We start from the raw sequence: 18401 nt of genomic DNA on the forward strand, positions 1-18401 counted from the left end.
GCATTGTACAACTAAATAATCATGAGCTGCAAGACCACAAGCATCTTATTGCCTACAATCGTCATCGACAATGCGAATTCAACGTATGTTTAAAAAAAGAAAATCTCATGATCACATTTCCATTTAGCCAACTGTAATATCAAAATCAATAACCAAACAAAAATAAAATGAGAAAAGGGCATTTTCTAAGCAGCCTATCTGTAAAACATATTTTAAAGGAACAAAAATTCCTTGCATCTCTTGGAAAATGGTATCGATACAATCAAATTGGTTATCAGAAAGCTCAACGCATCATTCGCTTTGGCTTCTTTACATAACTTAGTCTAAGCTTCTTAAGAGTTCTCCTTTTCCTAGCCATTTTCTCAGGCAAAGTTTCCCTCTTCTTCTCCTTCTTCACAGCAGTAGGTTTCTTCTTTACAAACCTAGGATCTAACTTATAAGCTTTGGGTTCAACAGGCACCCCATTACTCTCTGCTTCCTTGTAGAGAACATTTGCTTTATCCAATCTCCCATGAGCACATAATTTCCCCATCAACAAGTCATAAGTCTTGATCCCTGGCTTGCAACCATCCTCTTTCATTTTCACAAAGACAGTCATAGCATGATCAATCCTCTCAATCCCGCACAATATCTTCAGCAACCCATAATATTCTTTTTTATCAAGTGCATCCCCATACCCCGCCGATTTCATTCTATCAATCATTTCATCACCCTCTCCGACCCTGGCTGCTTGATACAAACTCCTAATCAACAAAATAAATGTTGTTTCGTTTGGATAACACCCCCACTCACCCATCCTATAAAACAATTTCATGGCATCCTCTGTCATCCTAATCTTACACAAGTTATTAATCAACACATTGAAGGTCTCCACGTCTCGTGGAACGCCTATCTCTTCCATCTCCACCAACACCTTCTGAGCCTCAGATTGAAGACGAAACGGATCCTTTTTCCTACAAAGCCTACACACACAATCGAGAATAGCATTATAAGCCAAAGTACTAATCTCAAACCCTCCCCTATACATTTCTCCAGCTAACCTCTTCGCCTCGTCCAGTTTCTCATCAACACACCACCCTCTAATCAAAGCATCACAGATGTACTCATCAGGGAAAAACTCATTAGCCAAACTTTTCACCATTTTCTCAGCATAACTAGCAAAACCATGTTCACAGAGCTTGGACACGATCAGTTTCAAATAATCCAAATTTCTCTTCAGCCCATATTCCGTCTCCATTTTCTCAAACAATGCTACAGCTTGCGTGGGCCGGCCGGCCCTAACTAGCCTATCAACCAAAGATTCAAAGGATTTCCACCCAGTTTTTCCAATCCCATCAACAAGAACATCATGGGCAGCCTTAAAATCCTTCCTCCTCCCAAAATAATCCACAAAATAGGAAAATAATTCATCGTCAACATCAAAAGCATTGGGTCTTGAACTTACCCATTTGAGAAAATCAAGAACTGTCCGCCCAGCATCAAGGGAAAGACTGAGTGTGTTAAAAACCAAGGAAGGCGTCAGAGTTACATGTGCAAAAGAGAGATCCAATCTTTGAGATAAGGACAAGGATTCCAAATCTGGGTCTTTGAGAAGCTCATAAGCAAGAGACTGGGCAAGTGTTTCTTCTTCTGCAAAAGGGTCCCTCTCTGTTGCTGATAAATCATCATCGGTAGGGGAGGAGGAGGAGGCGCAGAAGCGTCTCAAGGAAAAGGGGTGGTGCAACAGAAAGTGGCTGGCATTGGCGGCACGGGTAATGGTAATGGGGTGGGAAAATGGGTGGTGGAGCGGTGGTGGAGATTGGGAGAGGAAGAGATGTTTAGGGGTCCGTTGTCTGGTGACTATTACTGATGAAGAAAAGGAGCGGAGAAGTTTCCGAAGGTGGAGAGGGGGTAACGGGAAGGTGGGTTTAGGCATTTTCAGTGTGTGCAGTGCGTCTAACAGACCGGGGAGAAATGGTGGAGTCTGAAAAGCTCCCCATCTGGGGGTTTTTGGGGGTTTGGGAGAACGTTTGCTGTAAACGGGTCGGTTTCGGATTCCAGCCCTGTACCGAAAGGTATCTTGTGTTGTGGGTTGCCAATCGGGTTGATATTGAATTTGCGATATGACGAAAAAGGCCTTGGTTGTCACCTTCATTTCCAGTAACTGAGGGTGTTTTGCGTCTTTTCATAAAAACAGCCACACAAAACGGGGAGAGTAAAGTATGTGGACATACAGAAGGAAAGATTTGATAGATGTGGTATCAGCAAATTCTGGGGGAACTCGGAAGCTAAAGAAAGAACCAGGAGCTGACTTCGCCGGAAAAAATCTGAAGGCCGGGTAAGGCACTTTCTTTGCATTCATTTGTGTTCTTTTTCAGTTTCTTTGGGTAGAATTCTGTCATGGGGAGGTTGAAGTTGCTGCATTCTTATTCTTTTTGGGCATGTTGTTTGGATAAATGCAAAATCGTGGTGGCATGATAGTTGTTGGCTACATTCTTCAAGAATTCATAACCTGCTATAATTTTTCTTTTCTTTTGCTTGAATGTTGTTTATTCAGAAGGCAAATGCCACAATCTTTTTGTAGTTTTTTGTTTGGTGGAAAGCAATTTTTGTAGTTGCCATTTATTGTAACTGTTGAAGTGTTCTTCATTTCTTGGATATGAAATTTCTTTGAGAAAGGCCTAGTTTTTAAGGTTGTAACACTTTAGACATGGTATTCGGTTTGTAAGAATTAGTGAAAGTCCCGTTGGGTCCAGTTGGCTGCATGGCTTAGGAATGGGTTAACCTCCTCCTAAATATTTTTACAATGAAAACAAAAACAGAAATTAAAAAAGATATTAAAAAGTAAAAGATTTAATAAAAATCTCTCACAATTCAACTTGGGCAGCCGGACTTAGATTACAACTCCATTCCCTTTTAGATTCTTATGACTAGCATTGATCTTGAGATATTTGACTGTTATTCCTATACAACTGCCTAATGGGAAAATGAGCTGCTATTTCAATCTGGGAATGTTTTTGTAACACCCCGCACCCGTTGGGCTGACCCAATACATTTTTGAGGTGAAACCACGGGTTCAAAATGGTTAATCCAAAGTTATCAGTAACCCGATAGGTCGGACGTTATATATTATATTTCATTCCCTTACCCTTCTCCGTCCTGGTGTGGGACATTTCACTCTCCCCCACCTTTAGAGCTTTGTGTCCTCACAAAGCCAGTTACAATTCAAAGTATCCACTTAGTTGTGCGCAGATTCTAGAGGTGGCCCTGTGCCCAATACCCTTTTTCAGCTGAAATCACGGGTCCAAAATAGTTAAACCCAAAGTTATCAGTAACCTGATGGGCCGGACATTATATTTTGTATTTCATTCCCTTTCCTTTCTCCACCCCGGTGTGGGACATTTCAGTTTTGGGCTGTTAATATTTGACTGCAAAAGAATTATTTGAAATTAATATCAGTTGCTTTTTGTCATGTGAGGTGGATTCGACTGCTTTAATACCTATTTTGTCACTGCATCCAAATTCTGCAGAGATACCAACTTAGGCAAACTCCAAGTTTTCCTTTTTCTTTTGCCTTCTTTTCTTCTTTTCTTTTCATTTATTATTTTTCCTCTCTCTCTCTCTCTCTCCCTAGGTGGGGAGGGAAGAGGCAGTGTTAGAGGTGACAAGGTAATGACAATCACTTGCTAAGACATGCTTAATTCAAGATTCTGTGACCTTCATTATCGTGTTAATTGATTTTGCAGTTTAAGAACTGTAACTTGAGATGATGTCATTGCAAAATACACTTCTAGTTGATCATTTGCTGTTGCCAGGTGCATCAACTCAGGTTCCCTTCGAATACTCTTTGTGCCCTAGCAATGCGAAAAGTATATATGTTCGCTTCTCATCCTTGTCCTCGTATTTATATAGTGAATTTGATGCATCAGTTAGGGCTGTATAGGTATGGCCAGTGTCGAAGAGGTGTAGCTTTACTCGTCAAGGCAGAACAAGTACATGAAGCTTCAAAGTCCCCTTGCTTAGGTTGGTTCTAGTCTGAAGCCTTTCTTCTAGCTATATATGTGTAGATCAGATTAAGGAAAATGTCTAATATTTATTTTTATGAATCCGGACCAAAAATAAAGCTTGTGGTATTGACATTCTTGCCTCGACTGAAGTCTATGTCAATAGCTACAAAACATATGCCCATATATAGACGCATTGAACTTTTAACATCTCTCTAGGCAACATAACTTGTGCGGACAATTTATACTTCACGCTAGTACTTTGGCATCAGGGTGTAGTTCTTCGTACCAACTTTCGACCTTGTTAACTTGTCTATATGACCAATATCTGTTTTTCTTTTCAAATTCTTTTCAGATGAACCAGGTAGGCGCCAACTGCTTGCGCTGGGAGCAACACTTACCCCTTGGCTATTCTTGCCATGCAAGACCTCAACATCATGTATGTTATACTTTCCCCAATTTTCTTTAGTTGAATTTTGCAGCCATAGTTTGTATGTTTTGTCTTTCTTCCCTTTGCTTGTCAATCATGTGCTTTCCAATTTTAGTTGCAATTTCAACTTTTGTTTTCTCTTTTTATCTTGGGGATACGATTGGGGTGGGAGGAAATTTGTGCTACTATGCTGACTTATTGGTGGCTCATATCCTAAGACCACACCTTTGATATGACTCAGTTGCTGCAGAAACTAAGAAGGGATTCATCTCAGTCACAGACAAGAAGGATGGATACTCCTTCCTGTACCCCTTCGGGTGGCAGGTCTAAGTCTCTGGTTTATTCTGCATTTTTTAGTGTAATTTCTCATTGCACACAGTCATTAAGGAAGCTCATTGTGCCGATAAAGCTTGACTTTTCCTTCTTGTCCTGTGCCTTCTTCAAATGCTCATGATAATTATTCTCATGAGCCAGGAAGTCGTTATTGAAGGACAAGACAAGGTTTTTAAAGATGTTATTGAACCACTTGAAAGTGTCAGCATAAATATGATTCCAACAGGAAAACAAGACATTCGAGACTTAGGTTCTCCCCAAGAGGTATGCTAATATTCATGCTTTGTTCACTTGATAGAAGTGAGCTCTGACCATCTATGTCGATAATGTCTTTAACTACTTTTCCTCGATACAGCAACATGATTTTGAGTAAAAGTTTTTGTTGATTGAGTGATTCTTTACTATCTTATTTTACTCTTCCTTATACGTCATATAGTCTTTGAAGGTTTAAATGACTTTCTCTGGGTGACCTTTTAGTGAATAAAGAAGTCTCAAGGTTGGCAATTTGTTAATTTCAGGTTGCTGAAACCCTGATAAGAAAGGTTTTGGTTCCCCCTTCCCAGAAGGCAAAGCTGATTGAGGCATCAGAGGTAAAAGTTTCTACAGTTGATTAAAGCAGATTCTGTCAATGTGTTGAGCCTCACACCAATTGGAGATTATGCTGCTATCATACTAATTTTGCAGCAAAGTGGGTGCCTTTTTCTTTGGAAAATGAAGTAATACTACTGACAATTCCAATGTTCAGTGAAAGCAATACACGCCTACTTTATTTTCATTGCTTTCACTATTTTAATAATCAACTTTTTTGAGTTACAGTGGCTTACTGTATCAACTGATAAACCTGACCTGTCATTGATGATCTTTTGGATGAGTGAAATTCTTAGTCATGCTATTATTAAGATTACAAGGAGTACTTCGCAATATAATCCAGTAGGTCTTTCCAAATTTTGATAAATATTTGTGAAACATTCTACATACTCTAGTGTATACCTGTTTGTGTGTGGTAATTCTACTCTTTCTGAAAACTTGATAATAGTGTATCATGCACTTTTTAGATGAAAAGTGGTTTCTTATCAGTCTTGGATAAACAAATCTTTTCTTTATACCCTCTGGAGTGGCCCTGGTTTCATATCCATTTACCATATAGGTAGACAATTAGTCTAGTTTAATTAACACAAAAAATTTGATCGTTAGTCACTTAAATTGAAGCATCGGGCGAAAGACATCCTGCACAAAATTGTCCATTATCTTGAGCTGGTACCTTGGTGTTCATAGTCCTGGATATTAGTCAGTCAAACTTTTACATGTATGGCATGAGAAGATGGCTATTATCCCTTTGTCCAGAAACTTTGGCATCAATATGCCAATTCTGCTAGCTCAGTTGCATAAGATTGCTAAAGGATTAGATTGTAACAGGAGAAGAACTTATGGTTTTGGATAACATACAGATTATATTGTCTTTGTCTTCTATTATATGTATTCTCCCGACTTAGTTGTCCGCACCTTTGTTTTTCTCCACTCGTGTACCTTGCATGATTTTCTAATGAGTCTGAACATGGCTTGCAGCATGATATCGAGGGGAAGGCATATTATACATTTGAGTTCGTAGCAAAAGCACCAAACTTCATTCGACATGCTCTTACATCTGTCTGTGTTGGCAATGGTATGGAATTCACTTGGAAACTTGTAATTATTCACTTTCATCCTTCTAGCAATTCAGCTATGTGGTTGGCTACAACTGGTGGACCTTTCAAGATAAATAAGAATCCAATTTTTGTTGAACTATGGTCATTTTCCTAAAATACCTCAAATTTTCCCAAGAAACTAATTTTAAGACCTTTTTTGACTTCTATTTTTAACCACACAAATTTTTCAGTAGTAACATTTTGACCCCCGAAGAATATGACTAAGAAATATTCACCTGTTGACCTCATGTTATCTCCAGTTGTTGCAAACTTCTAGCAAAACCCAGACCAACAGCCTGTCACTATGAAATCCCTCTGACGACCAGTCCTCGAATAAAGTTAGAACTTAGATTGAGTGAGCACAGTGGTAGTTTTTCCCTTACTTTCTCACATTTTGTTAATAAACTTCACATGTGATTGAGTCTAAATATGATTGCTCGCATTCTTGTTTCAAAGTTTCCCTTCTTTGAGGGGATAGTTATTGTTTTGCATCACATTTTATAATTGTCCTGCTACTTGACGCCTTAGGACTATTCTAGCAATGATGTTACATTTAATCAGAGTATTCTTTTATGCTGTAGGAAATAGGAATTGGTAAGAAAATTTGGTCTGCAAAGAGTTTATTGTCCTTAAGGCTTTATGCTCCCTGAAATAAGAGTGAAAGAAAAAACTCTATTTAAGGTTTCTTGAGACTATTAACGGCATTTAATGTCCTCCCGTTACCTCTCTGCATACCCATGAAGCCTCTACGTGGAGAAGGTATTCATGAATAGCATTCAAAAAATTTCTGAAGCTTGTGTATTTGGGCTGTGAATTGGATTTATGCAGGGAAGTTCTATACTTTGACAACCGGGGCCAATGAGAGGAGGTGGGACAAAATGAAAGACAGATTGCACACTGTGGTGGACTCCTTTCAAATTTTCAATGTCTAATGTGCCCCTGTATCATTTTTTCATTTCATGGATTCAGCCCTTCTATTCTCATTCGAAAACATGCTTTAAAAGCATTTGGATAGGAGGCTATTCAATTCATGTAGATGTGAGCATTTTTTGTTTGAGAAATGAAAACCAACTGTTTCATGCCAAAAATAGTTGCACTTCCCTGGCCTTTCAATTGTTGAAACCTTTTGCACAGGGCTAATTCTTCACTTGCTATTTTCATTTGGATTTAAAATCTTCTGCAGTCTGCACTGTCTTTATTGTGATGTACCTTGCTTTGTGATGTAACTGAAACCGGTTTTTGATGTACTTGTTTGCCAATTCCAGTGTCATGTTCTTATTCTGTTTACAGACTAAACAGGCTAATTGAATCTTCATTTTTGCTACTTTAATTAGTATAAAACAGTGGAAACCTTGCCATACATGAAGCTTATGCAAAAGCTTATTGACTCAATTAGAATGAAGAGCATGCTTCAATTCTTTTTCAGATGACAAATCCAATCCTTCATCAATTTCCCAACATTCTTTGAGAAAACATTTTACACTTTCAAGACTCGTTTGATTCATTTTTATGGAACTAATTCACCTTCCTGTCATTAAAGATTAAGAGGCACCAGTGCATCAAATTAATTAACCAATATTTTCCAAACTAATTCACCTTCTTGTCATTCAAGGTTAACAGGCACCAGTGCATCAAATTAATTAACTAATTTTTATGGAACTAATTCACCTTCTTGTCTTTCAAGATTCATTTGATGCTTGTGTTATGTAACTTCACTGCTACCCTTCCACCCACAAGAATATTGGAATGTGTATGCATATGTCAGGCAGCACAAACTCTCCAGCTGGGAGATAGGCACCAAACCATTATATATCGCCATGTATACCTTGCCCTCAGAGATGCTATAATCATTACCATAATGATGTAGCCTCAAAGGAAGAAAATGACTTATGTATGGATGCCAACTTACCAGTGAGATATCCTTGATGATGTTAAAATCATTCATTTGTACCAACTGCATGCTTCACATGTGATTCAAGAACACAATTCCTTACAAATTGCTTCAGCCTTTAGCCAGGAAATCTGTACCTTTTACTCGCGTGAATCTGAATGTTTCTTTATAGATGAGGTGCAATCATTGGAGCTTGATCAAAATCTTTGCAACATATGAATTGAATCAAAAAACTAGTTTTGGATCATAATTACTTCCATCTATACATTGAAAATTTTTATATTGCTGAAGCATGAAGAAATGTAGCAGTTCAGCTGTTTTCTGATGATGATTCCTTGTCATTATAGAACGCAAAATTAGATATGGAGATGATGATTCAATCATATGCTTCGTTACAGGAATTTGTGCCTTAGTAAACTTTGAAAGGCACCTATCCAAAAAGAAAAAAAAAACTTTGAAAGGCACCTAAACAGCACTAATTTCATTCTTGTTTCAAAAGTATCTCCATACGTGTTTGTAGCCTTTTTGTGGCCAAGATTATCTAATCAAATTTGATTGAGCTAGAATCAAGTATTAGTCTATTACTTTGTCTAGCTGATTATTTATATCCACGCATGTACATGACTTTCCCGATAATGGACAAATATCGATACCATTCCCTCTTCCTTTTTTTATTACAACATAGGATATCCGCGAGCATCGGCATTTCTTGAATTCCTAATTACGTCATTAACTTGACGGTTACCTTCATCAAAAGAAATCTACTAAGAGAGAGATGGAAGGGTTTGTTTTACGAGCATCCACTGTGATTTTCAGGGTCATTCTTTTTTTAAAAAAAATAATTAGTTAAATGGAGAAGTACTTGAATGTAAGGGACAATAAATATGAGCATGCATTTATGTGATAATTTCGGTATAAATTTAATAGGTTCACTTGAAAAAGAAAACCCATGATGAAAATAGAGAGAGATGATTTTTGGGGGAAAGGAATTAAAATTCCATAGCAAAAAAGATGGAAGAGTTAATCAAGGATTTCAAACCAATGATGAAAATAGAGAAAGATGATTCTTGGGGGAAAGGAACTAAAATTCCATAGCAAAAAAGATGGAAGAGTTAATCAAGGAATCTATTTCTGATGCACATCATCAATTGTAGACTTTTCTTTTTTTGATAAAAGAAAAAGTAGCCAATATTATTAATAAACTAGTTGAAAATCGTTGAGTATAATTTGTTTGACAAAGCAATCTGCACTTATAGTAAAAAATACATAAAACGTGTATTATTAATAAACTGGTCGGAAATCGTCCAACACGATATGCTTGATAAAACAATTTGCACTAATGACAGAAAATACATAAAACATGTCACAGATATATTTGATCTGCAAAATCATTAAATTTAATGGATTTACAAAATATAAAAGATTATACTTATCTAAGTGTCTCTTCACATCATTAACGACATTATTGTGCCTACAATGATAAAAATGATAGGGAAAATGTGATCTTATGGCCCGATTATGGGTACAGGAACGGCCCATACACATCAAATTTGCAGAGCAAAGATTTAGTAATTTTGAAGAAGATATGCTCAAGAACAAAGCAATTATTTCCGTTCACGTTTCGGCTTTTTCTTGTTTCTACGTACTTCATATATAGTACCTATTATTGTTACCACTGAAAAGGTTCCAAATTCTTCCGACAAAGGAGACTCAGGACCGGCACTAATCAGCGTACAATCGAATCAACTATGTACATGTTATATACAATCAGCCTTTTTTACATATCTAAAATATAATACTCCATTTTATGAAATTTACACTAATTACAGAAAATACATTAAACCTATCAGGGATACGGTCTGAATTGAAAAATGACTAGATTTCACAGATTAAGAAAATCACGAATAGCTTAATAAATATGTGATAGAGAGAAGGTAGAGAAAGTTTGATTAAGAGAGAAATAGATAGCCTATTCACAATCAGCTTTGCTGAGAGATTTCACCAACTGGACAGAGAACTTTGGAAAGATCGAGTAATCTGTCAAAAATTAGGCCTTGTTTGGAAAGAAATTTTCTACCAAAAAATCTCTACATTAAAGATATTCGACCAAAATTAAAGATATTAACTCTTACTTTAAAGATGTTTGGTAAAAATTTCTACCAAACTTAACTTTTACTTTGCATCTTTGGATTCTCCCGGTTGTTATCTTGAATCAACATTAAAGATATATCAGTTCAACTTGTCCTACAAGTTTATTTCGTTTCCTTTACATCCTAATATGAATTTCTTTAAAGTTAAATGAGAATTGTAAGAATGCGTCATTCAGAAGAAATTACTATCACTGGTTAATTTTGTTGTGTAAAGCCCTTGTACTAAATTCTGGTTTCTGGAGTACAAGTTCATTCGTCACTCTCCACTTTTGAAGTACATAAAAAGCTGCCCAAAAATGGACATGAAGACCTTAATAGGTGGCTAAATTGAGACTAATTACTTTTGTGTTCCATTAAGAAAAAAAATGCATTGCTTTAATTAGTGGCAATCACTGTTTTACTGAGAATATATTTGCCTTTTAAGTATTCCTGATCTTGCCTTGTATGCAGCATGCCTGCATTATATTAAAAAAACTGAATTTACTCAAAGTTAACCAGAGTTGCACATGAATAAAAATCTCCACCAACTACTAAGCTTTTCTCTTTTGACCATGCCACCAATGAAAAGTCACATCTTCTACATATAGAACTTTAACAAAATACTTTTTATACTGTAAATATAGGATTCATACAGGAACTAATGGGTCTAAAGATTCCATGCAGACAAGCAAATGTGGCTGCTCTGCTCAATGTTCCCAAGAAAATCTTTGAATAGAGAAGCTATGCACAATCCAGTAGAGTAAAGAAAATCCTATTGGCAGTCAAAGGAATAATCCCTATAGCATGCTGAATTTTTTTTGATCAATCCTTTAGGCCAACTAACAATTCACTTTGATGAATACTGATTCATAAATCACCTATGGAATACTGGAGATGCCCATTAATAATTGTTAATCCTTTCCCAAACTTTTACGCGTATCCACCGCAATCTTTGCACAGGAGGATATATATTTCAGGGTTCCTTCCATGCATGGAAACAGATTTGGAACATTTGACATCAGTTCTCCACGTAAGTTTCTGTGTAACCCACCATAATCTTTATCTTAGTTCATTTGGCATTATGTAGAGATACCTATATGTGGCATTGAGATCGTCCTTTACACCGTTTGTATTACACTAGTTTTAAACAACGTTATGGGTGATTATTATTGTTTTTTCATTTGAATTCAGGAGATCCATTTATCCTATAGGGCATGAGGTTGTAACACATCCAAGCATAAAATCAGAGATTTCAATTAAAGTCTTTATTATTTGTGATAGATTTTGCTGTAGATGATGATTCATGTGAATTGTGTGTTTGTACATAGTCACTTGGTTGATTTGGATTCAGGATGAGTCAACATTTTGAGACACTGTTCACATAGATCTGGTCTATATAAAATTTTCTATATGTACAGAGAAAAATCTTGTATGCAGATAAGTATATGTTATCGCATATATACGAGTAAAGAATCTTGAACGCAGATAAGTATACGTTATCCCATATATACGAGCTAAAGAAATAAATTGGAATTACAATAATAAAAAGATGAATGTGACAAAGAATCAGTACCAACAGGAGGACATAAAGCAAATTCACCTTGTTTCATATGGATGATATTTTAACTCACTTGGTGATTTGGATATTCAATTCCCAAATGCATCTGTGTCTTTACTTTACAGGTGGGAAAAAGGAGGAAAGCTTTTTGTGAACAGCTTCCCCAGAAATATATTCTCTCAGCAGGGAAGAAGGATTTGGATCCCACAAAATGTGAGCCATATCATTGTTCGGCTGAGGTTCTTATTCTTCAATCATTTGAGGCATTGTGCCTACATTGTAATCATCAAAGACAACCAAAAGAAAAAGATCTTTTGCTTCATTATCAAAATTCCTAGCCTACCACATTTGTTTTCTGAGAATCTTAGAGATTATTTTAGTGACCTATGCGACGATATACTAATTCTTTTTTCTTCATATTCAAAAGGGCTGTTCAGGGGATAAAGCACAAAGTTTGTAAGAATAAAGATAAAGAAAACTAGGGGAATACAAGTTTTTTTATTACAACACTACTACGTCCAAAGGATGTGTTAAATCGATCCACTAGCAATGAAAAACTTGTTAATTAGAGCCTAAGCTTCCTTACTTCTGCAGAGCCACTTTATATATATATATATATATATATATATATATATATATATATATATATTTACACACATATATATGTATATGTATATGTATATATATATATATTCCCTTTGTAATTAAGCTCAATTAGTATTGAAAATGAAAAAGAAATTTTACAACTCTGCTAAAAAGTCCTAACACAGTCTAAAGCCAAAGATTCAGAGAAATTATAGACAAGTAATCAAAAAAGAAATCATGCTAGAGCAACTGCAGACAAACTAAAATATATATATATATGGATATATTGCCAATTATGTCACCCATACAGGATAATGAGATATATTTAATTTGTTCTAATTGCTGCTTTAGTATTCTGTACATGAAATATTAGAACAATATATAAATTTACTGGCATCCCTATGCTGCAACGAAATGGAGCTTACAAAATGGCACTATATTGCAAGTGACAAGATACACCCTTTATTATTATCATATAAAAAAATAGAAATAGGTTGGTGAGATAATGTAATTCCAGAAACTTGAGGGGCATCTTGTAATTGTGATAAAATTCTTTATGGTAACCATTACACTGCTTTCCAATGGAACGTTGGTTTTTCTTTCCTCCAAAAAAAAAAAAAAAATTGGCTTTTCTTTCCTGTCTAATGTTATTAACATTTCGCGTGTTGTTAATGACAACCTATTTTACTTTTAACAAAAATTATTATGGAAATGAAAAGTGATACTAAAAACAATTGAAATTCCATTAACAACAATTTTTGTTGGAATTATGCTCTTTTAAATTCTTTTCTCATTTTTCAGGCCATGTGTAATAGTTTTCCATATGGTTTAAAAAAAAAAAAATCCCCCAACAAAAAAGAGCAAATCGAAAAATGTGGAGAAAAGTTTAAGTTTCATCACTTCAGATGAACATATTCGAGCGGAATATAGCATGCTGGCATTGCGCATATGCACGTGGGACTAAACAAAGAATTACTTCTTTGTTTATGTAAAAGGCTATTAGAATACCAGCCAAAAAGTACCTAATTAGAAAACAAATTACGAGTGAAACCTATCAATTGCTTGCGTTAAACAAGTAACAAAACGTATTAAGAGAATAACCAACATGCTTTTACACGTTCTCCATCAAAAAAAAGGTGCAAGAATAACGGTTTTATCACCCATTAATTAAGTTAAACAATTCTTAATGGTCTAGGCAAGAAACTCAAGCACAGGACCACCCGATTCTTGTTCCACGATATTTAGCATAGTAGCTTACTATCATTAAAGATTGAAAAATTGATCCCTATCAAAGCTCTAGGAGTAGACCATATAAAGCAATATGTTCTTGATTAGGATGGTTTGTACATCAATTTTTTAGACCATATCAACTATTGCATACACGGTCATTTATTGCCACCATTGCATTTTGTAGATTGGATGGCAAATTTTTGAAAAAAAAAAAAAATTATCCTACAATGATGTGACCTAATTGGAGATGTGTCAAGAAAATTTTTCTGAAAAATCCTGCATCCAATCAAGGCTTTAATGTCGTGATGGGACAAACGATGTAGACAAACTAGTGACTAACGGAGACAAATTAGTGGCTGGCGTCCATAATTTCTGTGAATTCGACCATTGCAGAATTTTCTCATTCTGGCCCCGAAAAATTTTATGAGCCGAAAAGATTATCAGTTACGAATGTAAAAAAAAAAAACTCTTGAACTGAGAGAGAGCCCCCTCAAATTAATTAATACTAGCACCAGCTAATGTTGCTAGTTGCCACTAGATTTGAACTATTACACACATAGGGCATGCGCAGGAATACATTAATTTTCCATCAAAACCAGCGCAAACATTTAAAAAAGTACTGCGACATTTCTTGAACACTACCATTACTTCCCTACTGTTTTTGGTTAACCTCGTAATAATCTACTAAAAACTTGAAACACCACTAAGGATAGATAGACACCATAATCAAAATATACCAAACCAAGCAATACTAAAATAAGTAATTAACATATTTGATCTCCCCATTCAAGCTTTTTTCCAAAATCATGGTCGAGATCCAACTAGCACCAGAAGCCATATGTCCAAACTCAACTAGAAGTAGCCAGCCAAACTTTCAAGAAAACCTAGCAACAGCCTTGCAGACCAAAGGATTCTTCATCTCCATTGACAATTTCAGGCATTCAGACAAATCCACATTACCAGATGCAATCCATTCGAAGTTCTGCAGCAACTGAGCCAACCACATCTGAACAGTGGCTAGGCCCAAAGCTTTTCCAGGACACACCCTCCTCCCAGAACCAAAAGGGGCCAACCTCAAATCAGAGCCCATGATGGCAACATCCTCATTCAAGAACCTTTCAGGCATGAAATGTTCAGGCTCTGGCCAGACCATCTCGTCGTGCGTTATCGCCCACATGTTCACCATGGCAGTAGTTCCAGCAGGTATGAAGTGACGGCCAACATGAGTGTCATGGATGGCGAGCCGAGCCCAAGAAAGAAGAGGGCCAGGAGGATGCATTCTGAGAGTCTCTTTCACTATGGCATGGAGATAGGGAAGGTTAGGGAGGTCGGCATCAGTAACCATTCTGGATGTTCCAACAACACAGTCGATTTCAGCCTGAGCCTTGCTTTGGATGTCTGGATGCAGGACCATTCTTGCAATTATCCACTCCAGAAGGATTGCAACGGTGTCTGTTCCTCTAAAGATCATTTCCTGATATCAAACAAAACAAATTCCATCACTAACAAACATGCAGTAGTATCACGTATCGTACCCTCCCGAAAAGGATGTATTTATTCCTTCGCCAAGTAGTAGACGAGAAAACAATGGAGACGGACAAAAAGGATAAGAACAATACACGATTTGTTATCATGATTACAAAGGCAAACAGAGGGGGCTAGTGACATTTATTCAGATTCTCCATATCTCAAAATAAACTAAAAGAGAAACTTTAATAGATCTATATGCCGGAATCCATTTACCAAACTACTATCATATATGTGGAAAGACAGAAAAGAACTAAACCGACATTCAAAAGTTGTAGATATCACATGGAAAGAAACACATGACTGATTACAAACCACTGCACAAGTATCAACAAATTAAGTGCATAGACTGCTCATATTCTTCGTGCTTTCACCATATTCATACAAAACATTGCACTCAAATGCACAGCTGCCAAGTAACCGAAAGAAAATAGTACTACAGTATAAACAAGATGAAAAAGAAACTCCTCAATTAACAAATAACCAACGTTAATAAAAACACGTACCCAGTTATCAGAAAAAAAAATTAATCCATCTTAACATAAGCAATTATAATGATAATCAATGAGCTAGTAGAAGGAGAAAATACCCATAAAACAGCAATCATGTCAGAGTTGGTCAGGCTGTTGTTCTCCTTCTCCAAATCAAGCAGGACATCAACGAAATCACCAGAGCCTTCATCATCATCAATAGCTGGCTTTCTTCCATCACCACCACGATTTTCAGCCATCCTCTTCAACCTGTGCTCGTCAATGATTTTCCCAACAAAGACATTCACTCTGGCCACCAACTCTCTGCATCTTTTTCTCACACCTTGCATGTCAAACCATCCCAAAACAGGAAAATGATCAGTCCAGTTAAATATCCCCAGCAACTCATACCCTTCACTCACCAGACCTTCCAATACAGAACCATCATCCCCATCAAAATCATAGCATCTCCCAAAAACACTCATCATCACATTATTAAGGGACCCGAAATGCAAAACTTTTTTCACCTCAACCTCACCATTTCTCTCCATCAACCCTTTGATTTCCTCCACCATTTTCACCCCAATATCTCTTCGGAAAAGCCCAGAACAGGCAATCCTCTTGGGACTAAACAAATGGGTAGCAGATATTCTCCTCAAATTCCTCCAATACTCACCATAAGGAGCAAAACCCATTGCTCTATGAAAAAGCAGTTCATAAGCAGACTCCTTCACAGGCCTATCAGCAAAAGCAGAGCTATTCAAGATTTCTTTGGCAGTCTCAGGGTGGCTAGAAATGATAAAACGAGTGAAGCCAACTGAGAAAGCCATTAAAGTTTCAGCCTTTAAGCTCCTGGAAATCTTTCCAAGAACTCTATGAGTCAAGGAGCCAGTGAAGGCAAGGACTAACCCCAGAAGGGGCAGCCCAGATGGCCCTGGAATAGCAGCAGAAGTAGCATCTTTTTTGGAAGACAATTTCTTGTTAGAAACAGCTAGTGCCCAAGCAAGGCCTCCTGGCGTAAGCCAGAAGGCAAAAACAGCAAGAAACAGTAGAAAGCACAGCACAAGTTCAAAGTTGAGGACAGTTGAGGGATAGCCAGTTAAAGGGATGGAGGAGGAAAAACAACAAGGATCAGTAGACATCTTTTTTTATTTCTCGGATATTTTTCTAGGCAGAAGAAAGATTGGTAAATGGGATCGAGTCGAATGGGAGATGAGGAGGAGAGAGAGGGGACTGGAGAAGGTGGCAGTAGTGATGAGACGAAGAGTGTGAGAGAGCGGTTAAATAGACGGAGGTTAAGTGAGGCGAGGAGCCACTCCAGGCCAACCCCAACCTTTTCAACGAGTTAACCATGGTTAAAAAAACTATTAAAATAATGGGACCAGAGATTTTATCTTGGTTAATTTTTTACCTAAACAAACGTTATTAGTAACGTTTAACAATAATGCTTTAGTATTAGTGACAATAATGACATGTACTATATTAACATTACTGGCAAATGCCCCCACGTGCATTATTGTTTTATATTTTTTTAATATTTTTTTTGTTTTACATTTAACTATGCATAATCTTCGGGGTTGACAAATATATATTACTAGAATTTTTATTTTGCTTAATTATAGCCAAAGTTTTGGGTGCCAAGATTGCTTTTTGCCCTTTTTTTGGTTGAAACGGTATCGATGTCAAATTGGACACTAGTGTTTTTGGATAGACATTATTTGTATAAAAATTATTTACTTGCATCATAAATATATTTTTTAACACATTTCTTTATCTTTTTAATTTTTTTTCAGTCTCTCATACAACACATCATAAAAAATGTTATAATAATTATTCTAAATAAACTCCTATTATACACGATTCTATCCATTCAATCATATGAATTAGATGATAGGTAATTTTGGTTGAATCATGACTATGTACGTTAAAGTATACTTTTCCTCTATTAAGTAAAATAATATGTGTAGAACAATTATCTTATGATAATGTGTTTATGACAGATATAAAATTTTCGTGGATTTTACACAAAAATATAAAAAGAAAATTACAAAAGAAAATGGAACTTTTAGCCTCTTTTTAGTTTTCATAATTGCGCTTTCCAAATATTTAGAAAAATAGCATTCGACAAAACATCGAGTGGCTCTCAAACTATTACGAAATTTAATTTTTGACCCTTTAACTATTAACTAATAAATTTTAACTCTCAAACTAATTAAAACATATAATTTTAACCCTTCCGTCAACTTGAATCCTTATGTGTCACAGAAATAGCATGACACGTGACTTAGTGGTTCTCAAACTATTACAAAATTTAACTTTTGGCCATCAAACTATTAACTAATCTGTTTTAGCCCCTTAACTAATTAAAATGTATAATCCTAGTTATTCCGTCAACCTGAATCATTATGTCAAATAGAAACATCATCACGTGTGCGAGAGGGGGCATACTAGGATGTCCCCATTTTGTGTCTAAAGCTCAAAAATATACAACACATTAATGTCACAATTAATATACAAGCAACAACTATGAAGCAATATATCATTGTTTTAATCTCCCTAGACATGCCTAAATTTGATCAA

General features: G+C 36.3%; 3 protein-coding genes across 4 annotated transcripts; 1 reads left to right on the forward strand and 2 right to left on the reverse strand.

Moving 5' to 3' along the window:
• Positions 1–88: 88 nt before the first annotated feature.
• LOC140006086 (small ribosomal subunit protein mL104 (rPPR9)-like) lies at positions 89–2149 on the reverse strand. The gene has a single exon (XM_072047767.1). It carries the CDS (start codon positions 2132–2134, stop codon positions 284–286), a length of 1851 nt encoding a protein of 616 aa, XP_071903868.1. The 5' UTR covers positions 2135–2149; the 3' UTR covers positions 89–283.
• Positions 2150–2188: 39 nt separating this feature from the next.
• Positions 2189–7519, forward strand: LOC140006087 (psbP-like protein 1, chloroplastic). Of its 2 annotated transcripts, none has more exons than XM_072047768.1 (9): positions 2189–2317; positions 3726–3808; positions 3909–4002; positions 4339–4422; positions 4655–4737; positions 4888–5010; positions 5265–5336; positions 6313–6409; positions 7260–7519. In XM_072047768.1, the coding sequence occupies exons 2-9, from the start codon at positions 3746–3748 to the stop codon at positions 7361–7363; spliced, it is 720 nt and encodes a 239-aa protein (XP_071903869.1). In that variant the 5' UTR covers positions 2189–2317; positions 3726–3745; the 3' UTR covers positions 7364–7519. The 2 variants fall into 2 exon arrangements, with proteins under 2 accessions (XP_071903869.1, XP_071903870.1); XM_072047769.1 differs by lacking the exon at positions 2189–2317 and adding an exon at positions 3475–3648.
• A 6800-nt stretch (positions 7520–14319) lies between these two features.
• Positions 14320–17072, reverse strand: LOC140006088 (cytochrome P450 78A5-like). Its single transcript, XM_072047770.1, has 2 exons — positions 15941–17072; positions 14320–15298 (listed from the first exon to the last, which is right to left on the reverse strand). The coding sequence occupies exons 1-2, from the start codon at positions 16961–16963 to the stop codon at positions 14699–14701; spliced, it is 1623 nt and encodes a 540-aa protein (XP_071903871.1). The 5' UTR covers positions 16964–17072; the 3' UTR covers positions 14320–14698.
• Between the last annotated feature and the right edge of the window lie 1329 nt (positions 17073–18401).

This window comes from Coffea arabica, chromosome 4e, assembly GCF_036785885.1.
Source record: "Coffea arabica cultivar ET-39 chromosome 4e, Coffea Arabica ET-39 HiFi, whole genome shotgun sequence".
In the NCBI taxonomy this organism is placed as follows: Eukaryota; Viridiplantae; Streptophyta; class Magnoliopsida; order Gentianales; family Rubiaceae; genus Coffea; species Coffea arabica.

Excerpts from the sequence above, each read along its gene's own strand:
- LOC140006086 (XM_072047767.1), bottom strand. The coding sequence starts at position 2,134 with ATGAAGGTGACAACCAAGGCCTTTTTCGTCATATCGCAAATTCAATAT.
- LOC140006087 (XM_072047768.1), top strand. The coding sequence starts at position 3,746 with ATGATGTCATTGCAAAATACACTTCTAGTTGATCATTTGCTGTTGCCA. Across the intron at positions 4,423-4,654 it reads ATGCAAGACCTCAACATCAT|TTGCTGCAGAAACTAAGAAG; the intron begins GTATGTTATACT and ends GATATGACTCAG. Across the intron at positions 6,410-7,259 it reads ATCTGTCTGTGTTGGCAATG|GGAAGTTCTATACTTTGACA; the intron begins GTATGGAATTCA and ends GGATTTATGCAG.
- LOC140006088 (XM_072047770.1), bottom strand. The coding sequence starts at position 16,963 with ATGTCTACTGATCCTTGTTGTTTTTCCTCCTCCATCCCTTTAACTGGC. Across the intron at positions 15,299-15,940 it reads ACATGATTGCTGTTTTATGG|GAAATGATCTTTAGAGGAAC; the intron begins GTATTTTCTCCT and ends GTTTGATATCAG.